Source organism: Chiloscyllium plagiosum, chromosome 2, assembly GCF_004010195.1.
Source record: "Chiloscyllium plagiosum isolate BGI_BamShark_2017 chromosome 2, ASM401019v2, whole genome shotgun sequence".
Classification (NCBI taxonomy): Eukaryota; Metazoa; Chordata; class Chondrichthyes; order Orectolobiformes; family Hemiscylliidae; genus Chiloscyllium; species Chiloscyllium plagiosum.
Window position 1 is genome coordinate 115,934,085 of NC_057711.1, and position 25,593 is coordinate 115,959,677.

General features: G+C 42.1%; 1 protein-coding gene across 2 annotated transcripts in view; it reads right to left on the minus strand.

Moving 5' to 3' along the window:
• Window positions 1-790: 790 nt before the first annotated feature.
• Window positions 791-25,593, minus strand: part of LOC122563187 (protein C9orf135-like) — a 47,746-nt gene continuing 22,943 nt past the window's right edge. Inside the window, exons 4-6 of one of the 2 annotated variants that reach the window (XM_043716713.1) lie at window positions 20,675-20,743; window positions 4,764-4,824; window positions 791-2,721 (exon numbers count right to left, since the gene is read on the minus strand). In XM_043716713.1, the coding sequence (XP_043572648.1) occupies window positions 2,542-2,721; window positions 4,764-4,824; window positions 20,675-20,743 (310 nt within the window). In that variant the 3' untranslated portion in view covers window positions 791-2,541. The remainder of the gene's footprint in view (window positions 2,722-4,763; window positions 4,825-20,674; window positions 20,744-25,593) is intronic. The other variant, XM_043716724.1, reaches the window with a different exon arrangement.

A 25,593-nucleotide genomic window follows, 5' to 3' on the forward strand; every position in this document is an offset into this window, starting at 1 on the left:
GAGTTAGTAACCAGACTTCACAGATTTAAAACGATTGGCAACATAAGAAAGCACTTCCTTTATGGAATAAATTATGGTGATCAGGATTTCTATTCATGAATATGTGGTGGAAACAGAATTGGATAAATACTTAGAGGAAAAAGAAGAGTTACAGGAAAGTGCAGAGCGTGGGATGAATTTGAAACCTCTTTCAAAGAGCCAGCTCAGGCATGAGTGGCCAAATTGCCACCTTCTGTGCTCTATCATTCCAGGATTCTGGTTGCTCTGGTAATTCCAACCAAACAAAACAAAACTCCCAAGTGGCATGATGCTGAAGAACTGTTTTCCCCTACGCAGCCTGAGGTACTGGAGGAAGCTGTCATTGCAGGCTTCGAACCCAGAGAGATGCCCCATCAGTAGCCCAGCATTTAAAGTGGTGGAGGTGGGGAGGGTAAGTCAGGATCTGATGAGATCCCTCTCACTTGAAGTGATGAGAGGTGCCAAGAGGAAGCAGACGGACTACTTTTCCCCAGAAAGACAGAGCCCTCTACTGATACTGGATAGCAGGTAAAAACAATGACTGCAGATGCTGGAAACCAGATTCTGGATCAATGGTGCTGGAAGAGCACAGCAGTTCAGGCAGCATCCGAGCAGCTTCAGCAAAATCGACGTTTCGGGCAAAAGCCCTTCATTTATTCCTGATGAAGGGCTTTTGCCCAAAACGTCGATTTTGCTGAAGCTGCTCGGATGCTGCCTGAATTGCTGTGCTCTTCCAGCACCATTGATCCTGATACTGGATAGTGTCATACCTAACATTTTCCATGAGATGAATACCTCCAAAAGTTATATTAATCAAAATATCCCCTCAAGTCATGATAGCTTCCAGCATTGAAGCCACTGATAACCTTAGCACTTCTTAGCAGCCTTAATGCTGAAGCAATGTCTCAAGCTGTCTTCACGAGGTTGCACAATTCATAAGAGACTTCCCACAATGTGTTATAGCTGTAAGTAATGAACTTCAGCTCTCATCACAAATACGTTACATGGAGTTACACAGATTCTACAGCACAGAAACAGGCCACTCAGCCCAAGTGATCTCCTTTCACCTCTCCTCATCTCACCCTATCAGCATATCTTTCTATTCCTTACTGGCTTAAGTGTTTATACAGCTTCCTGTAAAATTCATATCCACTCCCTGTGATAATGAGTCCAGATTCTCAGCACTCTCTGTTGGGTTTATTGGTAACAATCTTATATTAATATTCTCTCATTATTCTAATAAGTGGAAGCATACATCCATCCTATCAAACACCTACAATTTTTTAAAAGATCCTAAGGAAACAAAGGCTTTGTCAAACAGTTACAATTTTAAAGAGTGTTTTACGAAGGAGAGAAAGATGGAGAGGTTTCCTAAGGGTAGACCAAAGCTTAGGGTCCACACAGCTATAGGCAGGGATGCCAATGATGGGAGCAATTAAAATTGGGGATGCTTAAAAGGCCAGAGTTGAATAAGTGCAGAAAAAAATAGATTGGAATGGGGTTAAGAATGATGACAGAAATGGAGAGTTGGAATGACAATTTTAAAGCTAAAGCATTGATTAACCAACTCAATAATTCATAGAACACAATGGGTGATGGGTGAATGGAGCCTGCACATTTACAATGCAGGCAGAATTTTGGATAAGCTGAAGCTTAGAAAGGGTGTGAGATGCGAGGTTATCCAGTAGTACATTGGAAAAGTTGAGTTGATACAGAATGCCCATATCCTAGCAATGGAAGAGAAACAGACCCACTGGACCCACAGTCAGTTAATCACTGAATAACAACACTGGGATTAATGAGATTACTTGACTGTCTAACATACCTGCCTCTGTTTCCAAACAATTCTGTATTCTATAAATTGAAGTCTCATACATTCACATTTGTTCTTAATTCTGTACAATAGAATGTAAATTACTTTCATGCTTATTTCTTTCACAGTATGCATCAATGGGTAAAATATTTTTAAAATGTTGAATGCAGTCAAGTATGCAATCTACATATAGGTTGATCAATTATCACAATTCTATTGATTATGGAATTTCAATTGTAAAGACTTCATTTAGTTTGAACCAACAGTATGGAACTTTTCTCTGTTTATAATGCATTGCTGCAATCTGCAAACAAACCTTTGCTCAATTGTTCACAGCAACTGAAGCAAGAAATGTTCCAAACTGTTTATGGTCTTTGACGATGATCTTGACTTGACTTTTGACAAATTCAGCTGGTTAAATGTTAGTTGGTCAGGCAGTTATACAACTCATTCATTCCAAGCCCCCAGGCAAGACGGTGGAGGAAGGGGAAATCACATTCTGTGCAACTTTGACCAACTGTAACAATTTAAGAAGCAGTAGGTTATACCTTCATTGCTATTTGCTTAACAAACAATCTCAGTACAATGGTCAACTGTATTATAAATTTGCCAAAAGCAATGAATAAATTGAGACGCATTGTCACGCAAATACACAAATAAAAGTAAGTGCTCCTCTTCAAGTGTGAAGGTTCATGGTGAAGATTGCAGATTTACTTCAAACGAGTAGCTATTGGGTTGGACGGAGGGAAGAGGACTTTCCTGAGTTCAGAATTGGCATATATTCCGCTCTCATTCATCCAGGTGTTCCGGCCATGGCGACGGTAATCATCTGTGTCAACAAATTGTGAATGGCATCTTCTATAATCAACAGGTTCCTTGGGAACCTCATCCTGTAGGCAGAAGAGGAGAAGGGAAGAGGGGGATGAAAGGAAAAGTCATCACAACGTATGAAACAGGCTGAGTGGACTAAACGACATTCCTGCCTGGTGATTTTGTATGCTCAGAATGATTGCCAATATGGAAAGTAAATTTGTAAACTGCTTTGATCAATCTCAGTAATGCAAGTAAAATTATATTAACCATGATCATTGCATGACACTTACCCTTGCGATCCTAGAAATTTACCTATATTGTCCTGAAGCTAGAAGAGTTACATTTTGAGGACGGATTGCACAGACTCATTATCATTTGGGAGGTCAATTTAAAGCTTGAAAATGGCACTGATTGATTTTTGTTAGCCATGGCTATTCAAAGTTACAGAGCTGGGATAAATGTCAATGTCTAACCATGATCTCATTGAATGGCATAACAGATTTGACGGGCTGAACAGCCTCCTCCTCTTCTTGCAATGATTCAGAGGGCAATTGTTCCTCAGGGGATCAATCACATGATGTTTGTCTCCATCATAGTCACGTGGTTTAGTGCATGGTTCCACACCAATAGATGTTGTGTAGGAAGTTGCAAGCACCAAGGACCAACAAGAGAAAGGGAAAGTGGGTTTCAGGGAAAACTGAAATTTGGAGGGGAAGGGTGGAAGGAATTTGGGCTCCACCTAAAACTAATAATAACTCATTGCTATTATATCAACAACTATCTATGCGAGTGTGTTTGGCAGTGTGCATCATTTTCAATCTGAACCTGGGAATTATCTCCATTGTTGCAGAGAGAGTGTGGCGGTTGGATATGGGTTTGTGAAGCAACATAGAGAAGCAAGTATTTTATTTGTCTATTGTCATTCATGATGTCAGCACACCACAAATACTTTATGGGCAATGAAATATTTTTGGAGTGTGTTCCAATTTATGCACAGCAAGATCCCACATTAGATTAGATTAGATTAGATTATCTATAGTGTGGAAACAGGCCCTTTGGCCCAACAAGTCCACACCGACCCTCCGAAGAGAAACCCACCCAGACTGATTTTCCCTCTGATTAAAGCACCTAACACTATGAGCAATTTAGCATGGCCATTTCACCTGACCTGCATATCCTTAGACTGTGGGAGGAAACCGGAGCACCCGGAGGAAACCCACGCAGACACAGGGAAAATGTGCAAACTCCACACAGACAGTCACCTGAAGCTGGGACCCTGGTGCTGTGAGGCAGCAGTGCTAACCACTGAGCCACCGTGCCGCCCCAGTGATCATCAATGTGATCATCTGTTTTAGTGACATCATTTGAAAGATAAATAACATTCTAGGAAATAGGAGAGGTAGCAACATAGAATCTTTCTTGTTCATCTGAGGCCTTAGTTTAACCCATTTCATCAAAAGATAGATGACATCTCTGAGCATACAATACCTCTGAATCTTGTACTCAAGGCTGTTGAGTGGGAGTTAAACTCACCAACCTTTGACCCTGAGGCAAGAATGTTATCCAATAAGCAGTGGCTGACAATTGACGCTTGACATGCTCAGAGCTTCTCCTGTTTCAATAGTTTAATGGTTTGCACTGTCAAAGTTGATAATATGTCAGTACTTTCCAGCTTCCACGCTTTGTGTTTTGCATTGGTAGAAAAATTATAACAAAACTGGAAGAAACCGTTAATTGCAATTTTATTGACAGCAGAGAGATCATGTCTGCCTAAAGTGGCATCAAGCATATTCATTCTGAAATATTCAGAAAAATACGCACTGTACTGTAGTACCTTATGTTTTGGCTTTTAAGCATAAAAATTTCCACTTGGCAGTGCTGTAATGGAAAAGATTACAGAGGTGCCTAATTACTGGTGTCACAGTGGTCGGATGATGACGGTGGGCCAGCTTCTGCTAGCTATTAAGCACAGTAGTCCTTATGGATGCCAAGGTAAACAATACTGAAGCACTTGGGGAGGTGGGGACAGGAGTACAGGAATTTGACAGTTAGCAATACTGTGCATAGAAATATGCTTACAGTTGGGACACAAAGTTAGCAGAAGTCAAGTTAAACTTACTGGAGCCGGAATAAAATTGAGCGGAGGCATAAAATCATAATTATAGGTTGTCTCTGCATACCTGAAAAGAGATAAAAATAGAACAGAACTAACACCTGTATAGGAACAGAGTAAAACAATTGGCATTGACAACAGAAATTGATGGAAGAGCTCAGCCAGCATGTATGGAGAGATGTCAGAGTTAACATTTCAGGTCAAGTGACTTCAAGGGACTTCAGAATTGAGGAAGGGTCACTTGACCTGAAATGTTAGCTCTGATCTCTCTTCACAGACGCTGCCAGACCTGCTGAGATTTTCCAGCAACTTCTGTTTTTGTTTCTGGTTTACAGCATCAACAGTTCTTACGATTTTTAAAACAATTGGCATATTCATAGAGAAAATCAAAAACTTTGCAATTTGTGATATGTGTGTCACATTTCACTCAGGATGCAGCAACATGCACTTTTACAAGTTATAGTCCAGAGCAATGATTAGTGATGGTAGGAGTGGCTCCAATTTTATTTCCATCACATGACTGATGAGAAATCTCTCCTGCTCTTGTCACCTGCCATTGGCATGTATTGGAAGGAGTGATACTCAACCTGTCTGGCTCCATTATAAATGCGCCTACCTTGACCATCAAGTCCTGGCGTGAGTTGAACCGGATTGACTCAGAGGTAGGTATGCTACCCATGTTGCCACAAGACCTCTAATCTGCAGTGAGATGCCCTTTTTATTAATAACCAAGTAACATTTCTATGTCCTATTTCAGCATGTCTTGCTGCAACCAAAGACAGAAAACATGAGTGTGATTTTTTTTCAGTTTCCCCAAGACAACAAAAGTGGAATATGGATTGGAATTCTCCCACATTCAGGTGAAATGTCTTTAAGTGAGATTCATGGTGTCTGATCCACCAGGGCTCTTTTCTCATGCAGTCAATTCATTACCAATGCAACTGAGCTCGATAGGACCCATCTTATGGAATCACATGGCAGGAGAGGTGGAAGTGCATTCAGTGTGACATTCATGCCATTGGCACCATAGTTACAGCCCAGCTGCACAACACATCAGATGCTGCCCGCACACTGTTGTACTTAAGCAATACGGCGCAAAGGAAAGGAAAGGAAAGCTCACTCCTCACTCTGCAGGCAGGGAGCCAGTCATGCTGCTGGTCTGGCTGGCAGAGAGGAAGGTTAACCTTTTACCTCTGGACCACCACTAACCCAAGCCAGTTTGGACCCAGATGGCAACCCAGGTCAGTACTATGTCCTGAGTCAGAAAGACACCCAGCAATGAAGGAAGTTGTCCCTGATCTACTGTACTCTTCAAAGATAAAGGCAAACACCTTCTCTCTGCTACTTAATACTTGTGTGTTGCAACACACTAACTCTGCCATTGATCTCACCTCTCACGATTGCATGCATCACACCCAGTCGATGGTTCTCACCCACTGCTAACCCTTCCTGTCCTCTGCACTTTCTACTAACTCAGTAGCTTTAGCTATCCACCTCTCATTTGCATGAATCACCACCAAGTACTGTTCCATCCACTTTCACCACCCTCAATCCTTTTGCTTAATTGCCACACAGACTTGCACATAATTGGGCCAAGACAACAAAGAGGCTAATCACTTCCCAGAAGGAGAAACTTCTCAAGTGAACTGAAGTGTGAATGGAGTCAATTGCCAGTCAACCCAAGAAACCTCATGGTACTGGTACTGCTCACATTCCCATCAACCAACAAGGCAAATGCACTCTCAATCCACACATGCATTTACCCTCTCAAACATCTCATTCTCAACTGATTCCCTTGTGCAATCATGAGAGACACCCAGTGTACCACTGAGAAGGATCAGCACCAAAGATTATCAAGGTAAAAACAATGACTGCAGATGCTGGAAACCAGATTCTGGATCAATGGTGCTGGAAGAGCACAGCAATTCAGGCAGCATCGAGGAGCTTCAGCAAAACGTTTGCCCGAAACGTTGATTTTGCTGAAGCTCCTCGATGCTGCCTGAATTGCTGTGCTCTTCCAGCACCATTGATCCAGAACCAAAGATTATCAGCTCCACCTCCACCTCTAAGGAGCTCTCCGCTGAACACTCTGAAATGTACTGCTAAGGTTTTCAGCTGGACCCAACTCCAGCTCACAGGGTTTCACCTCAGTGGGTACACTCGTTAGATTAGACTCTGGAGCTCAGTTTGGGGACTACATCACTGACTGGTCTCCTCAGCATTTTTGAGCAAGGAACACCCCAGTGGTCTCTGGCACTCAGAGGACTGCCAGAGATTATCTCAGTTATTAATCATTGTCAAATGCACAAACAGACACAGGAAAAGCCAGCAGGCTTGTCAGAGATACTGAATAAACTGGATCAAAGTTTGGTGGGATCCACCAATTTTGTCAGAGCAGTACTGGCTCCAGCATGCATACATTTGGCTGTTTCTCTGCATGGACAGGTTAGTGACTACCATGGACACTACGATCCAGTCATTTCTGCTGGATATGTGCATGGGCATGCACTCCAACACTCTAGCCATGGGGACTCAGCATCAGATGGCAAGATGAGAGAGACTGTGATTTCGCTCCATGTACCTCTGACTGCCAGGGAGACAAGGGGGTACCAGCTGAAGGAGGAGTCACACAGCAAACTTTCAGCTCTCTGACCTTACACCAGGCTTCCTCCTTCCACATTGTCGCCTGACCTGCGACATGTTTCCAGCGTTTTCTATTTGATGTTCAAGTTCTTCATTTGAGGGTATGATGGAAGATGAGAGAGTGCACATAACAATATAAAATAAGCTCATGCTAAGAGATGTGTGCAGGCTCTTGGAACCACATCTTCCAATAAAATTCCAGTCAGCGCTTGTAAAGTTTATTGAATAAAGAGAATTTAGTATCTGTATGGATAAGAAGTTCCTATTTACAGCTTCAATGCTTCGTAATGACCTCTTAATGTACATTCTTGATAGTAATACTAATGCAGTAATCTTTAGCTAAATTTAAATGTTCAGATGGCAATTGCAATCTATAAGAAAGGACATTAAGAACAAAGTATTCATATTGAGTGAGAGATTACAAGCAGTCTGCCTTATTTTAAGGCAGCACTTTCTTTTCCTATCAGCAGGTTCCTTCTATTATAAGTATTCCGCTGCCATTATCAGTGTTATACTGGCATTATCAGTATTATACTGTGTTTTCTTTATTGCATAAAATAAAGAGTTGACAGCCCTAATAGGGGCCATAAAGGAAAAGTGGAAATAGTGATTCTCCAAAGGAAAAGCTCCACAAACCAAACCAGTATTCATTACACACAAGGAATGAGTGTTGAAGAGATTTACAAGAACAGTAATAGAGAAGAGCAAATTAACTCCATGGAAAGAAACTTTAAAAAATACAACTGCTCCAGGCAGGAGAAAGAAGAGAGGTTTGTTGCGTGCCTGTGGAAACAACCAGCTTGTACCTCAGGTAGAGTGCTGCCACCAACCTGTCTTCTTAACCTCACAGAGTTACAAAGTCATGGAGATGTACAGCACGGAATCAGACTCTTCAGTCCAACTCGTCCGTGCCAACCAGATATCCTAATCTAATCGAGTCCCATTTGCCGGCTTTTAGCCCATATCACTCTAAACCCTTCCTATTCATATACTCATCCAGATATCTTTTAAATGTTGTAATTGTATCAGCTTCCACCCCTTCCTCTGACAGTTCATTCCATACACCATTACCCTCTCCATGAAAAAGTTGCCCCTTAGGTGTCTTTAACCTATGTCCTCTAGTTTTGCACTCCCCTACCCTGGGGAAAAGACCCTGTCTAATCACCTTAGCCATGTCCCTCATAATTTTATAAACTTCTCTAAGGTCTCTCAGTCTCTGACAATACAGGGAAAATAGCCCCAGCCTATTCAGCCTCTACCTATAGCTCAAACCTCCCAACCCTGGTAACATCCTTATAAATCTTTTCTGAACCTTTTCAAGTTTAACAACATGTGTCCTACAGCAGGGAGCCCAGAACTGAATGTATATTCCAAAAGTGACCTAACCAACTTGGTGTAGGTAGCAACATGACCTCCCAACTTCTATACTCAATGCGCCACTCAAGGCAAGCCCAACAAAAGCCTTCTTCACTACACTATCTACCTGCGACTCCACTTGCATGGAACTAGGAACCTGCACACTAAGGTCTCTTTGTTCAGCAACACTTCAAAGGACCTCACCATTAAGTGTTTAGGTCCTGCCCTGATTTGCCCATGTAGCAGCTCACATTTATCTAAACTTTTTTCTGCCCCTTGGCCCATCAACCCAGCTGATCAAAGTCCCAATGTACTCTGAGGTAACCTTCTTCACTGTCCACTACACCTCCAATTTTGGTGTCATCGGCAAATGTACTGACCATACCTGCTATATTCATATCCACATCATTTAGATAAATGACAAAAAATGGTGGACTAAAAGAAAACATTTTAATCAAGTTAAACAACCCCTTGTGGCGCTCAAAACAAAACCAAAATTTAACAGTCAATCTAAATTTACAAAACTAGAACAGAAATTTATAAAGATCTAATCAGAATAATATTGTCCAGGATGATGATGCATCATGTCAAAGTCTGGCAGCAATGAGAACTAATGCTCTACTCCATGATTCTCCATTCATGACTGTATGTCTTCATCAGATTGGATGGGTCTTAAAACAGTCTTCAGTATTAACTCTTCCAGAATCATTACCCTACTCAACAGGGGGAAATTTAATTGAATAAAAGCAGAATATTTCACAAGTTGAAAATCTGAAATAAAATAGTGAAACTCAAAAGTTGGAAGCATCTGTGGAGACAGAAACAGAATTAATGTTTTGAGTCCAGTATAACTCTTCTGCAAAACTGAAAGGAACTGGAACATTATGGTTCTCGTTCTTGAGAAAGGGGGAGGAATAGCAAGTGGAACAAGTGGTGGACATGTCCAGAGCAAAAGAAAAGCAGTGATAATGGTAGGTAAAGGAGTGAAAGATATGTAAAATAGGTGTAAATGTTAGCTGAGGAAAGGAGAAGATGAGAGCTGCAAGAAAAGCAAACAAGAACATATGAGCGAGGAGCAGGACTAGGCCATTCAGCCCCTCAACCGTGCCCTGCCATTTGCTGTGATCATGGCTGACCTCATCGTGGTCTCAACTCCACTTTCCTACCCATTCTCCATAGCCCTTTGACCAATTACAAATTAAAAATCTGTCTATCCCCCCTTAAATTTACTCAATGTCCCAGCATCCACTACACACTGAAAAAGAAAATTTCACAGACTTACAACACTTTGAGAGAAGCAATTTCTCATCTGTTTTAAATCTGCTATCCCTTATCTTAAAACTATGACCTGTTGCTCCAGATTGCCCTACATGATGGAACATCCTTTCGACATTTGCTTTATCAGTCTCCCTTGGCATGTTACATACCTCAATTAGGTCTCCTCTCATTCTTCTAAACTCCAGACAGTATAGGTCTAAACTGCTCACTATCTCTCCTTAAGACAACCTCTCATCACTGGAATCAATGGTGTAAACCTCCTTTGAACTGCCTCCAATACAACTGCATCCCTCCTCAAATGTTGGGACCAAAATTGTACACAACATTCTGGGTGCAGTCTCACGAATGCCTTGTACAGTTGCAGCAACACATTCTGTCTTTTATACTCTATTCCTTTAGCAATAAATGCCAAAATTCCATTTGCCTTCCTAATTACCTGCTGGACGTGCACATTAGTTTTCTGCGATTCATGCACAAAGACACGCAGATCCCTCTGCACCAAAGCACATGGAGGTTTCTCACCATTTAGATAATAAGTTGCCTTTCTATTTCTCCAGCCAACTTGGATAATCTCACACTGTCTACATAAACTCCATTTGCCAAATTTTTGCTCATTCACTGAACCTATCCATATCTATTTGTAAATTTCTCACTTCTTCATTGCAAACTTACTTTCCCACGTACTTTCATGTCATCTACAAATTTAACGGTAGTATTTTCTAGTAAGGCTGGTGGATGGTGATGATGGGAGAAACGTGCAGCATAGAGGTTATACTCTGAAGCTGTGGAACTCAATATTGAGACTTCAAGGCTGTGAAATGTCTAAGGGTAAAATGAGTTGTTGTTCCTCCAGCTTCTGTTGAGCTTTGTTGGAACACTGTAGCAGACCAAGGACATTTTTTCCTTGTAAGTATAGATAACAGGTCCTATAACAGTTCTGAATACTCTTTGCAGGGAGAAAGAAATCAAACCCATTGGAATTTCACTTTCCTCAGAGCTTTCCTGCAGTTGCAAAACAAAGGCATTTTCTACTCATGTAGGAAACTATTTACATTAATTTTGAGTCGGGGGGGGGGTCTAAGAACTTAGCAGACCCTCATTATACATTGCCAAAAGACCTCAGACAGTGGTCTCTCCCCACTGTGTCTTGGCAACAGCTGCCCCCAGCTTTAATGTGTCTCTTAGTACATAGTCCTGGATATTGGAATGTGCCGGTCTGCAACACTCAGTCAAGGTCAACACTTTCCACTGGAATAACAACAGGTTTCAGGCAGACCAAAAAGTGCCTTTCACCAAGTTGATGGTCCTCCAGGCACAGTCGATGTTTGTCTTGGTGTGGGTCCCAGGGAACAGCCTGTAAAGCACAGAGTCCTGTATCGTGGAGTTCTCAGGATGAACCTTGGTGAAAACCATTGCATCACTCTCCAGACCTTCTTTGCAAAGGTACATTCCAGAAGTAGATGTGTGACAGTCTCCACACCAGCACAGCTGCTTTGCGGGCAGGTTACAAATGCTCATGAGTCTGCGCACTGACAGAGGATCCAAGCAGAAAACGGTGTCATCATCCATGTACAGCGAGGCCTTGACCCGCAGGCTTTAATGCCTAGAATAGTCACCCCTCTCAGGCTCACATTTTCCCTGATGAACTCAGCTCTATAGAGACTTTAAAGACTCTGTACAAACAAGGCAGCAGAGAGTGGGAAGCCCTGCCTGACTGGGCATACATGAAGGATCTGATGGGCAGTGCCCTTTTCACAAGCTGTCAAGCTACTTCTTGGTACTCGTTGCAAAGTTCTGGTAATATTCTGCTAAATGACTTTGACAATCTGCTCAGAGAATCACATGACAGGATTCACCCTGGTCTTTCCCACAAGGTCTTGAGGATGCTAAGTGCTGACCACATCCTGATAAACTTGTGGTCCAAGCTGATTTTCTTTGCAAGTTTTTCTGTGAAAGACATACGATACAGAATGCTCCAACAACTTGGAGCACTCTGTGGTACTGAGGCCAGGCCCATCCTTTGCAACACCAGGGACGGGTAGAACCTCAGTACATGGTGACACTTGGTGTTCGCATACTGAGGGTCTATGTACAACTTGATGCAGCCAGACACAGAGGTGGCCATCAGGAAGAGGGTGGCGTTGTTCCCCACCTTATTCAGACCTTTGTATAAGTCTCTGTGGACACTGTCCAGCTTTGACCTCCAGATAAAATGGATAATGACTTGGGTGACAGCAAAAGCGCAGGTTCAAGGGGATGTGCTAGACCTGTGCCACATACAGAAACACCAACAGTACCTCACACCTAATGCTCCCACCTGCCCAGTTTCTACCTCACCCTGGTGATACACTCCTCCCTAGATTTTGCACACGCCCTGACCCCTCTATACTATATTCCCAGCACCCTCTGGTAATCTGTCCTGACAGTGAAGGGGATATAGGATCTGTTGGCCCAGGTGCCAAAGAACATGGCCTCCTTTTGCCGAGATTTACTTTGGCTCCTGAGGCCAGTTTGAACTGGTTACAAATGCTCATGAGTCTGCGCACTGACAAAGGGTCCAAGCAGAAAACAGCATCACCATCCGTCTACAGGGATGCCTTGACCTGCAGATTTCTACTGCTGGAATAGTCACCCCTCTCAGGCTCACATCCTTCCTGATGAACTTGGCTCTATGGAGACTCTACAGACTCTATAAAAACAAGGTAGCAGAGAGTGGGAAGCCCCGTCTGACTCCATATCTAATCAAGAAGCTTTCTGATTCCCACCCATTGATTGAGACTGCACTAATGACGTTGGTGTAGAGCAGTCAGATCCAATTGCAGATAACCTCCCCAAAGCCCATTTTGGAGACCATGTCTCTCATTTGGATGTGTGATATCCTGTCAAAGGCCTTCTACTGGTACAGGTTGATGAGACAGGTGGCCACCTCCCTGTTCTGCACATTGGCGATTGTATCCCTGAGCCTCTCAGAGACCTTGCTGTCTGGTACAGCGCAGGACAGCAATGTTAGCGTGGGAGCAAGATGATTTAATGAAATGGCAAGCTACTAGCAATGTTCTACAAAGTGGTCTCCCAAAATCTATTTGGTCTGGCCAATGTAAAAGTGACTGCACTGAGAGCAGCAAATACAACATTCTAGTTTGAAAGAAGTACAAGTAAAGCACAGCTTCACCAGCAGGTTGAATTTGGGACCTTGTACGGTAAGGAGGAACGTGAGAATGGGTAAGCATTTTGTTCAAACGTCTGAGGGCTGTTGACAGAGAAAATTGGGAGAAACTGTTTCCAGTGATAGAAAGGTCAGTAACCAGAGATCACAGATATAATGAAATTAGAAAAACAATCAGAGTTGGGGAAAGTGAAGAGCCTTTGTTTTATACAGTGAGTTATTGAGACCTGGAATGCACAGCAAGAGATGGTGGTGGAAACTGATTCTATGCTAACTTTCAAAAGGATTTAATAAACACTTGGGGAGGAAAGAATTTGCTAGGCTTTTGGGAAAAGGTAGAGGAGTGGAACAAATTGGGGGGGGGAAAAAGCTTTCTCCATGATGGTGTGAATCTGGGTGCCATTTTCCTCTGTAGCAGTTGCTGAAAAGCAGCTGATATACTCACAATGTCAAAACAATCACCTCAACTCTAATTTAGGAAGATTACAGACAAATCACTAAGCTAACTGATAAGGAATTTATACTTACAATGAACTTAAAATAGCAACATGCTTTTTTCTTGAGATTGAGCTTTTGTCACGCATGGCTCAGACTCAGATGTCAACTCTGAGGTAAACCAATTCAACCATTAGTTCAGCATCAATGTGGTGTAAAATATAACCACAGACAACTGTTCCTCACTTGGATTTACATGAGTAATGACTTATTTTAAGCTAACCACAGATAGAAGAATATTTGCAATTTTACTGTAAATCGTCTGATTTCACCCCCCACCCCTTTCATCTTCTCATCTCTTGTTACAATTCTAGAAAACAGTAGGTCACTGTTCACTTTGTGCGCATTGACATTCACATCAGCCCAGAGTCATACTACTCCCATTCAATCATGTCTTTCTATTCTTGTCAGGAGGCACAGTGCAATGATCAAAAGTACGGAACATGAGGCAATGCCCCCATCTCTTACTCGAGAATGTTAAAACTAAATACAAAATAATCCCCAGATCCAATACCACATTCCTGGAATTTCTCACATTCTGTCACAGAAGTTACAATCTCCCAAACTATCATTGAAGCACAGGAACAGCAGGAGGCTATTTCACCGTTCAATGAGAGCGTGGCTGCTTAATACCTTAACTCCCTCCATTCTTGGTTTTGCACCCGTGAATATAGCCCTTGCCTAACAAAATACCTATCAACTTCAGTTTTGAATTTTCCTATAGGTCCTCAGCCTCAACAGCTATTCGGAGGGGACAGTGATCCAAACTTCCATTCCCTCTTGTGTGAAGGAATACTTCCCGGTGACACTCTTGAACAGTATGGCTCTGATTGCTTGTTCTTGGCACCCCCAGAGAAAACAGCTTCCCTCCAACTAAGCGATCACTAAACCCTTTTATGGACCTAATAAATTAGCTAAACTCAAGGTCACATTAACTGCCTGATTTCCTGAAATGAAAGATACTGGGAATCTAAAATACAAAAAGAGAGAAAGCTGAAGATGGCCAGAACCTGAATGCAGTGAACAACTGGATTACTTTTGTCATTTTTGATCCTCATTCACATCCAATACCAACGAAAAGAATCTCCTCCTACATCTGGCATTTTCTTTTGCTCAGTAGTGAATGAGGGGTGCAGTTTACAGCTGTATTTTTGTAGCTGGTCCTGCCTGGAAGCATTCTGACTCAACTTTCATTTCTCACAGAGATGAACAAATAGCGTCAGGTTTCAAGATGAACAGAATGAAAGAGATGCTATAGTGAACATACTAATTAAGCTGGAGATGATGAAGTGTGGCAAGAGGCTTGTGAGGAACAAAAACAGGCGGCACGGTAGCACAGTGGTTAGCACTGCTGCCTCACAGCGCCAGAGACCCGGGTTCAGTTCCCACCTCAGGCAACTGTCTGTGTGGAGTTTGCACATTCTCCCCGTGCATGGGTTTCCTCCGGTTTCCTCCTACAGTCCAAAAAATGTGCAGGTTATGTGAATTGGCCACGCTAACTTGTCCGTAATGTTAGGTGAAGGGGTAAATGTAGGGGAATGGGTCTGGGTGGGTTGCTCTTCAGAGGGTCGGTGTGGACTTGTTGGGCCGAAGGGCCTGTTTCCACACTGTAAGTAATCTAAAAAAAAACCACCAGCATGGGTCTGTTGGGTCAAAAGTTGGGGGGGGGGGGAGGAGGAGGAGGAGGAATTTGCTACAGTTGTATAGAGTGTTGGTGAGGCCACATCTTGAATGTGGTGTTCAGTTTTGGCCTCCTTATTTAAAGAAACAATGTCAGAAGAAATTCAAAGGAAGTTGAGTCCACTGATTCCTGAGGTGATCATATAAGGAAAGATTGGACAGGCTGGTCTTGTATCCACTGGAATTTATAAGAATGTGAGGTAATTTTATTGAAACATATAAGATCTTGAGGGACTTGGCAGGGTAAATACTAGAATGATGTTTCTCCAAGTGGGCAAGAGTAGAACCATAGGACACAATTTAAAAATAAGGAGTCACCGATATAATAAGAAGAGTTTTGATGTACTCAGAGGGTTTAAAATCTTTGGAACTCTCTTCTCCAGGCAGCTGTGGAGACAGGATAATTGAATATGTTTTTAAGGGAGGGATAGATAAAGTCTTGATTAACAAGGGAGTCAATGGGTATGGGGAATAAGTAGGAAAGTGGAGTTGAAGCCACAGTCAGGTTAGCCATGATCGGATTAAATGACACAGCAGGTTCAATGAGTCTGAATGTCCTATTTCTGCTCCAGATTAGTATGTTCTTCGATTCACTAACAGTTGCAGACACCCACCCATTTAACAAATAAACTTTATGACAGCATAATGAGATTCATGTAAGTCATGATGATGTAGATTAGAATCCCTACAGTGTGGAAACAGGCCCTTCGGCCCAACAAGTCCACACCGACCCTCCGAAGAGTAACCCACCGAGACCCATTCCCCTACCCGATATTTACCCCTGACTAATGCACCTAACTTATACATCCCTGAACACTATGGGCAATTTAGCATGGTCACCGTAGGAGGAAACTGGAGCACCCGGAGGAAACTCACGCAGACACAGGGAGAATGTGCAAACTCCACAGACAGCCCGAAGTTGGAATTGAGCGTGGATTCCTGGCGTCGTGAGTCAGCAGTACTAACCACTGAGCCACTGTGCCGGATCACATAACTCTGCTATCAGTAACAGAGAAGACATCAGTCTTGAATAAGCACATGGACAGGAGAGTTCGACATGTCAATACTAGAGAGCTGTATTTGATACCCTAATACAAATGTAAATAAAGAATGATATTGTACACAAAGAGTTGAAGAACATTACTTGGAGATAAGAACCGAACAAGCACAGGGATAGTGTAAGTATATACACCCACAAGCTGAGGGACTCCAGGCCTGTATCTTAACGTGCAGGTAGCAGTGTGGCTAAAAGCCCATCATAGAGCACGGTGACAGTGAGGGAAAAATACCCCAGAGTTAGCATCTGAAGCTAAAACAGAATCTAAAGGATAGAGCTGAAAAGGGAACACACTGAACAAAAGCCAAGTCCTTTGAAGAGTTTGAGCCAAAAAGCTGGAAAATGAGAAGACTACAAATGCAAGGGAAAAGACCTCAGAAGACTTCAATTATGGGGCTACAAAACAGCAAAACTACAAAGGACAGAAAAAAAGACCCTCAGAAAACTTTGAAGCCACGAACCAGCAATATTCTGGAAGACAGTGAAGGATCAGAATACATTGTCGGTAAGAAGCAAAACCCAAGACCTCATCCAGGTCAGTCAGGCATGGTAGGCCCCAGGGATGGCAGCTGCAATAGAGATCCTGCTTTTATCTCATGCATCTGACATGTAATGAAGACAAAATTGGGAGCTCAGGAGCTCCTGAAGCAGCTACTTCAGCATTATAGAATGGCTTCAGCTGTGTATGCAAAGTATTGCAGTACACACATTTGGAGTACTACGTACAATTCTAGTCCTCCTGCCCTAGGAAAGATGTTATTACATTGGAAAAGTTGCAAAAACAATTTATGAGGGTGTTACTGAGTCTGAATGGTTTCAGTTATAAGCAGAAGCTGAACAGGCTTGGACTTTTCTCCCCTGGAGCGTGGGAGGCTGAGGGGTGATCTCATAGAGGTTTATGAAATCATGAGAGGCATAGATAAGGTGAATAGCCAAGGTTTTTTCCCAAAGGTAAGGGAGTCCAAAACTATATGGCATAGGCTTAAAGTGAAAGGGGAAAGATCTGAAAAGGACCTGAGGGACAATGTTTCCTACACAGACGGTGATGCATATATGCAGCAAGATGCTAAAGGAAGTGATAGAGATGGGTACAATTACTACATTTAAAAGACATTTGAACAGGTACATGGATAGGAAAGGTTGAGAGGGATGTGGTCCAAATGCAGGCAAATGGGACTAGTTCAATTTCAGAAACCTGGTTGACACATATGAGTCAGGCTTGTTTCCATGCAGTATGGCTCTGACTCTAACGGTCCTGTAAACTCAGCCTGTTTTCATTTTCTGTAGATCCAAAGTTGATGATATTCTGCTAAGACATAGCATGGAAGAAAGTACTTCAGAATTTTTAGTATAGAGAGGGGTTAAAAATGGATGTACCAGTTTTAGAACACAACCTCAAGGCCACAAGAAAGTAAACAACTAGAGAAAACCCCACAGCAAAAAAGCAGCAGAGATTATACAATTGTAGAAAGAGAGAAACGTTTTGTCGACTTTAAAGCCTGAACAGATAGTCTGGTTAAGGGACAAGAAATCAGATGCTATGGTCATCAGAGAAACAGATCAACTAAAGATCTTTTATTGTCAGAACACCTTCAAGAACATTCGGAGGAATAAGATGAATTGATCTTACTTGAGACAAGAACTAAGACTAAGTATGATTTTCACAGAATATGAGACAGCCACATCCACCCTACATCAGACAGTGGTCAGAGTAGTGCAACAATTCCAGACACAGTACAACACCATCACCCTACTGTAGAAAATTGCATTTATTTCAATGCAAGGGGCCTAACAGGGAAGGCAGATGAATTCAGGGCATGGTTAGGAACATGGAACTGGGATATCATAGCGATTACAGAAACATGGCTCAGGAATAAACAGGACTATGTTCAGGATACAAATGCGACAGGAAGGACAGAAAGGGAAGCAAGAGAGGAGGGAGAGTGGCGTTTTTGGTAATGGATAGCATTACAGCTGTACTGAGGGAGGATATTCCTGGAAATACATCCAGGGAAGTTATTTGGGTGAAACTGAGAAATATGAAAGGAATAATCACCTTATTGAGATTGCATTATAGACCCCGTAATAGTCAGAGGCAAATTAAGAAACAAATTTATAAGAAGATCTCAGTTATCTGTAAGAATAATACGGTGGTTATGGTAGGGGATTTTAACTTTCCAAACATAGACTGGGACTACCATAGCGTTAAGGGTTTAGATGGAGAGGAATTTGTTAAGCATGTACAAGAAGACTTTCTGATTCAGTATGTGGATGTACCTACTAGAGAAGGTGCAAAACTTGACTTACTCTTGGGAGCATTTTGAGGCCTGTGACCATAATTCTATTAGTTTTAAAATAGTGATGGAAAAACATAGATCAGATCGAAAAGTTGAAGTTCTAAATGGGAAAAAAGCCTAATTTGATGGTATTAGGCAAGAACCTTCAAAAGTTGATTGGGGACAGATGCTTGCAGGTAAAGGGACAGCTGGAAAATGGGAAGCCTTCAACTCTGTGGGAAACTAGGGAAGTGATTGCTCGGCCCCTTGCTGAGATATTTGTATCATTGATAGTCACAGGTGAGGTGCCAGAAGACTAGAGATTGGCTAACATGATGTCACTGTTTAAAAAGGGTGGCAAGGACAAGCCAGGGAACTGTGGACCAGTGAGCCTGACGTCGGTGGTGGGCAAGTTGTTGGAAGGAATCCTAAGGAATAGGATGTACATGTATTCGGAAAGGCAGGGACTGATTAAGGATTAACTCCATATAATGCCTGGATTAAAATAATGTCTTTGTGTGTGGGAAATCATGTCTCACAAACTTAATTGAGTTTTTTGAAGAAGTAACAAAGAGGATTTATGAGGGCAGAGCGATAGATGTGATCTATACGGACTTCAGTAAGGCGTTCAACAAGGTTCCCCATGGGAGACTGATTAGCAAGGTTAGATCTCACAGAATACAGGGAGAACTAGCCATTTGGATACAGAACTGGCTCAAAAGTAGAAGACAGAGGGTAGTAGTGGAGTGTTGCTTTTCAGACTGGAGGGCTGTGATCAGTGCTGTGCCACAAGGATCGGTACTGGGTCCACTACTTTTCATCATTTATATAAATGATTTGGATGTGAGCAGAAGAGGTATGGTTAGTAAAGTTGCAGATGACACCAAAATTGGAGGTGTAGTGGACAGCGAAGAGGGTTACCTCAGATTACAACGGGATCTTCTTCAGATGGGCCAATGGGCTGAGAAGTGGCAGATGGAGTTTAATTTAGATAAATGTGAGGTGCTGCACTTTGGGAAAGCAAATCTTAGCAGGACTTATACACTTAATGGTAAGGTCTTAGGGAGTGTCGCTGAACAAAGAGACTTTGTGAGTACAGGTTCATTGTTCCTTGAATGTGGAGTCGCAGGTAGATAGGATAGCGAAGAAGGCGTTTGGTATGGTTTCCTTTATTGGTCAGAGTATTGAGTACAGGAGTTGGAAGGTCATGTTGTGGCTGTACAGGACATTGGTTAGGCCACTTTTGGAATTTTGCATGCAATTCTGGTCTCCTTTCTATTGGAAGGATATTGTGAAACTTGAAAGAATTCAGAAATGATTTACAAGGATATTGCCAGGATTGGAGGATATGAGCTATAGGGAGAGGCTGAATAGGCTGGGGCTGTTTTTTCTGGAGCGATGGAGGCTGAGGTTTATAACATCATGAGGGGCATGGATAGAATAAACAGACAAGATCTTTTCCCTGGGTTGGAGGAGTCCAGAACTAGAGAGCATAGATTTATGGTGAGAGGGGAAAGATTTAAAAAGGGACCTAAGGGGCAACCTTTTCACGCAGAGGATGATGTGTGTATGGAATGAGCTGCCAGAGGAAGTGGTGGTAGTTGCAGATTTTAAAAGGCATCTGGATAGTTATATGAATAGGAAGAGTTTAGAGGGATACGGGGCGGCTGCTGCACTGATTTAATCTTCAAGGTAGGACATAATGACAAGTTTTAATATAAGTGAGTTTATTAAAATGTACAAACCTACTACATATTCCAATAGGCCCATAAATACCACCCATTATACAATGGTGCAAACTGCAATCTGCAGAATAAAAAGGAAAATTTTAATTAGGCACAAGGTTAATTTAAGAATAATATTGAAATGCATTTACTACCTCAATATGTAGCCAAATGTTTACTTTATTTCAAAATGCTAGTCCTTCTTAATTTTAATTTTATGTAAAATGCAAAAAACAACTCACAGTTTTGAATGGTCTGGAGGATGCCTTGGTAGAGCTGCATTTGCCTTTGTATTGAGGCCGCCGGATGTTCTGCAAATTGAACAGGAAACTCAAAGTTCAGCTAGTTATCGTTTATTGATAAATCATTAATATAGTGATGACAATACAAAAATAAGTTATCATAATTCATAACATTGTTATAGATTATCATTCTAATAAAAATGAAGCATAACATTTTAAAAATGCATAAAGAACTTTCAGTATGCAAATAATTATATTAAGTTGCAAAATGCAGATTTCTATAATTTGCAGAATAATAATGAAACATTTACTGCTCTCTATAATTTGTATTAAAGTCTATAGATCATAACTTACAGGAGTCCATTAAATTCTCAGTTATTTACTTAGCTTTGCAAGTTTTGTAAAGAAAGACATTGGATTGTTTCAAAGCCTGTTCATTCCAGGTGTCCAGGACAAAGGTGTCTTTTCTCCTTAATTCCATCACACATTTACTTTTGTGTGATTGTGGGAAGATGTAGTGGCTATGAGATGTGGAATGTCAGAGTTTTCTCACAAAGCTCAGACAGAACTTTTCCCATCTTTCAACAAGTGAATACATGCTCACTTATATAATAATACACATTCCCAGCACCCACCACCACTAGTTAAATACTTACAGGCTCTTCAGAGTCACTGCTTCATGGCTCACTTCTTGTGCCTCATATTACTTGAGAATGCATTCTCCTCTGATAATTAAATGGCGACACCTGAAACCAAGCTGCTGAGTATCGTTTGGGTTGTTCTGCAATCAGCAGACCAGTATTATGAACCAATACTTACATACAATGGATGCTGAAACTCAATTGTGTGACAATTCGTTGACTCAATTGTGTGACAATTCATACTCAAAAATCTTTTGCAAGCCCCCATCTCTTCCCCATCTTTGAAATCGCCTCCAATCCAACAACCTTCTTCAAAATACTCTTTAGAACCAACCTGTTTGACCAAGCATTTGCTACATGTCATAATAACTCCATATAATGCTTGGATTAAAATAATGTCTGATATTATGAGGGCCATTTAATTGTATTCAAGGTGCTATATTCAGATGCTTCTCCACGTCAATATTATTACTCAAGTTCTGAAGAGTCTCTATAATCGTATGTACTTCTGATGGTTATAGGGTAGCTGGATGAAATGGAGGGAAGTTGTCCAAATGGGATAATTATGATGAACTTTCTAACATGTTTATTTTTAATTCAAAATTCTTCCAGCCAAATTATCCACCACGTTGATGTAAACATTTCTATAAACTGTTTTATTCTGGCAGAATAATCAAGTGACTCAATTACACAACTCCAGCAATATTCACAGTGCTAATGTAATCAGGGATCCAGACAATAAATCCAGCCAGTTCATCCAAGAAAACATTGCTCAGTTTATGAGCACCTGATAAATTATAGTGGGAGTAGTCATTCCCACCAGCAGCTTCTGCTATTTTGTATTGGCTTTATCAGTGCAATTTGTCCAACAGCAACCAAAACAACACAAAAAAAGCAAGGAATTTCAGTGTTAATTATGACCAGTGTAAATCAAATTTTTGTGACCTCTTCTCCAGGTTTAAAAACCAGGACTGGACGGTATCCCTCTCCACAAAAATGGCCAGATCCCCAGATTAAAATAATAAGGATGGTGAGTTTTCTGTAATTGCGAATCATTGAGAAAACTCTTCACAATGAGCTAGTAGTTTTTAATGCACAAGCACAAGTTGGCTCATTTTAAAAGCTTTTAAATATTAAAATAAAATTGTTTTATCAAAGAAACTGACTTACCAGTTAAGCCAGTAAATGTTTTGTTTTAAAGTCATTTTCACTGATTTTTAATCAGGAAACATTAATTTAAGATGCTCATTTTTGTGATAAACCCATTGATCAAATTACACCAGATTATTACTTTTAAATTTATCAAAACAATATTCTACAAAGCAAAGTTAAAAATTGTGTTCTCTCACTGCAGCCCAATATCACTGGTTCATGGAAGATTTTACCTGCATGGTAATGAAAATGAGTTTGCGCTGAAACTTAAACCATAACTTCACTTTAGAAATTGGTATGTCTTACTAGCGATGCCAAAAGGATAATTAGATTAGATTACATTACATTACATTACAGTGTGGAAACAGGCCCTTCGGCCCAACAAGTCCACACCGACCCGCCGAAGCGTAACCCACCCATACCCCTACATTTACCCCTTACCTAACACTACGAGCAATTTAGCATGGCCAATTCACCTGACCTGCACATCTTTGGACTGTGGGAGGAAACCGGAGCACCCGGAGGAAACCCACGCAGACACAGGGAGAATGTGCAAACTCCACACAGTCAGTCTATACAGCATTTCGGAAATTCTACTTTTAGCTGTACCGGTCGGAGGACTGTGAGGACAGATTGGTGAAGATGGAGTCCTTTCTTAAGACTCTGGGACCTTCCAGGAGTAACTTCAGAGCAGGCGTCTTTTCTGAATGCCTGACAATCCAAGAAATACAGGAGGTGGTGAGACAGCTCCAGAGTGGCAAAGTGCCCGGCCCCGATAGATTTCAAAGTGAGGTTTACAAGAAGTCTATAGATACGCTGGGGGGAGGGGGCACTGTTGGATATGTACAACTACTGGTACAGTCAGGACTGCTTCCCATCCTCTCTGAAAGAAGCAAATATTTCTCTTATTCTCAAGAAAGGGAAAGTGCTACAGGGTTGCACTTTGTACAGGCCCATACCGTTTCTAAGTATGGATTTTTAAATTCTGTCAAAAATGCTGGCATTGAGGTTGGAGACGGTTTTGCCCTTCATTGTAAGGGAGGACCAGACAGGTTGTAGCTCTACTAATAACATTAGACTATAAAACATGGTCCAGGTATGCCAGCAAGGGTCGATTCCGGGCTTGGTAGTCTCTCTGGATGCAGAGAAGGCGTTTGACTGGGGGGAGTTGCCATACCTCTTTTATGGCCTGGAGCAGTTTGGTCTTGGAGGGGTTTTTGCCAGGTGGGTAGCAGTGTTATATAGTGACCCAAAAGCAGCGGTTCTCATTGTTGGTATGAGGTCAGACAATTTGAGTATCAGCGGGGCAGCTGACAAGAGTGCCCTGTCTTGCCATTATTATTTACATTGGTGATTGAACCACTGGTAGAGGCCATCTGGAGGGATCCCAACATAATTGCCCTGGAGGTAGGATCAGGCAGGCATATGATCAGCCTTTACACAGATGACGTTCTTCTCTTTTTAACTGATCCAATTTCATCTGTGCCCCATTTAACACAAGTGATTCATTTATTTGATTCATTTTTGGGGTATAAAATTTTATGAAGTCAGAGGCCATGCCTGTGGGGGGACCTTACTAGAATGTCCGATCTTGGGGTGGTCACAGGGAGGTTTCTTGTATTTAGGCATTTTTATCACCCCGGCCTTTAGTCAATTATATAAAGCTAAATTTATGCAGTTGCTAAAGATGATAAGGCAGGATCTTCAGCGCTGGGAGGATCCTCCGATATCCTGGTTGAGTAGAATACCTCTGGTCAAAGTGAATGTTCTTCCTTGTTCATTATATCTCATGCAAATGCTGCCTTTGATGCTGCCTAGGCAAGCACTACGGAGGGGAGACTGGACGCCTCCTGGCAGAGCGCTTTAGGGAACATCTGCGGGACACCCGCACCAATCAACCACACCGCCCTGTGGCCCAACATTTCAACTCCCCCTCCCACTCTGCTGAGGACATTGAGGTCCTGGGCCACCTTCACCTACGCTCCCTCAACACCAGACGCCTGGAGGAAGAACGCCTCATCTTCTGCCTCGGAACACTTCAACCCCAGGGCATTAATGTGGACTTCAACAGTTTCCTCATTTCCCCTTCCCCCACCTCACCCTAGTTCCAAACTTCCAGCTCAGCACTGTCCCCATGACGTCCTACCTGCCTATCTTCTTTTCCACCTATCCACTCCACCCTTCTCCCTGATCTATCACCTTCATCCCCTCCTCCACTCACCTATTGTACTCTATGCTACTTTCTCCCCACCTCCACCCTCCTCTAGCTTATCTCTCCACCCTTCAGGCCCTCTGCCTTTATTCCTGATGAAGGGCTTTTGGCCGAAACCTCGATTTTACTGGTCCTCGGATGCTTCCTGAACTGCTGTGTTCTTCCAGCACCACTAATTCAGAAAGCACTATGGAGGCTTTACAATTGGCTTGGATCTTTCATCTGGCATCATAGGTGGCCTCTTATTAAGCTGGCCAAATTGCAGCTTCCACAGAGGATGGGAGGTTTGGTTTCCCGGATTTTAAGAAATATCAATTGAGTTCCTTATTATCCTATGTGGTTGACTGGGCTTATCAGGACCCACGGTCAATCTGATTGGACATCGAGACTTCCCAGGCAAAATACCCCTTCATCAATTGGCTGTTTATGGACAAGATTCATTTAAGATGCGTCTGGACAGATGCGTGAGTAGGTGGGGAGCAGAGGGATACAGATGCTTAGGAATTGGGCGACAGGTTTTGATAGTGGATTTGGATCAGCTCATGCTTGGAGGGCCGAAGGGCCTGTTCCTGGGCTGTAAATTTTCTTTGTTCTCTTTGTTCCAAGATGAGGACTGTTATGGACCACTGCAGAAATTCAATTGCCCTTAACACGGTTAAAGCATGGAGAATGATGCGACAAGATTAAGGCAACTTACAAAAAACTTCCCCTTTCATTCCCATAGTAGGAATGTTCGGATTCTGGCCAGTGTTGATGGACTCTGGCTTTAAGCTCTGGGAGTCTAGAGGAGTCTCCTGTTTGGGAGATTTATTTGATGGGAAGTCATGATGTCTTTCGAGCAGCTGAGTCAGGAATATGAGCTAGCCAGGAGGGACTTCTTTTATTACTTTCAGGTTAGGGACTTTATATAGAAA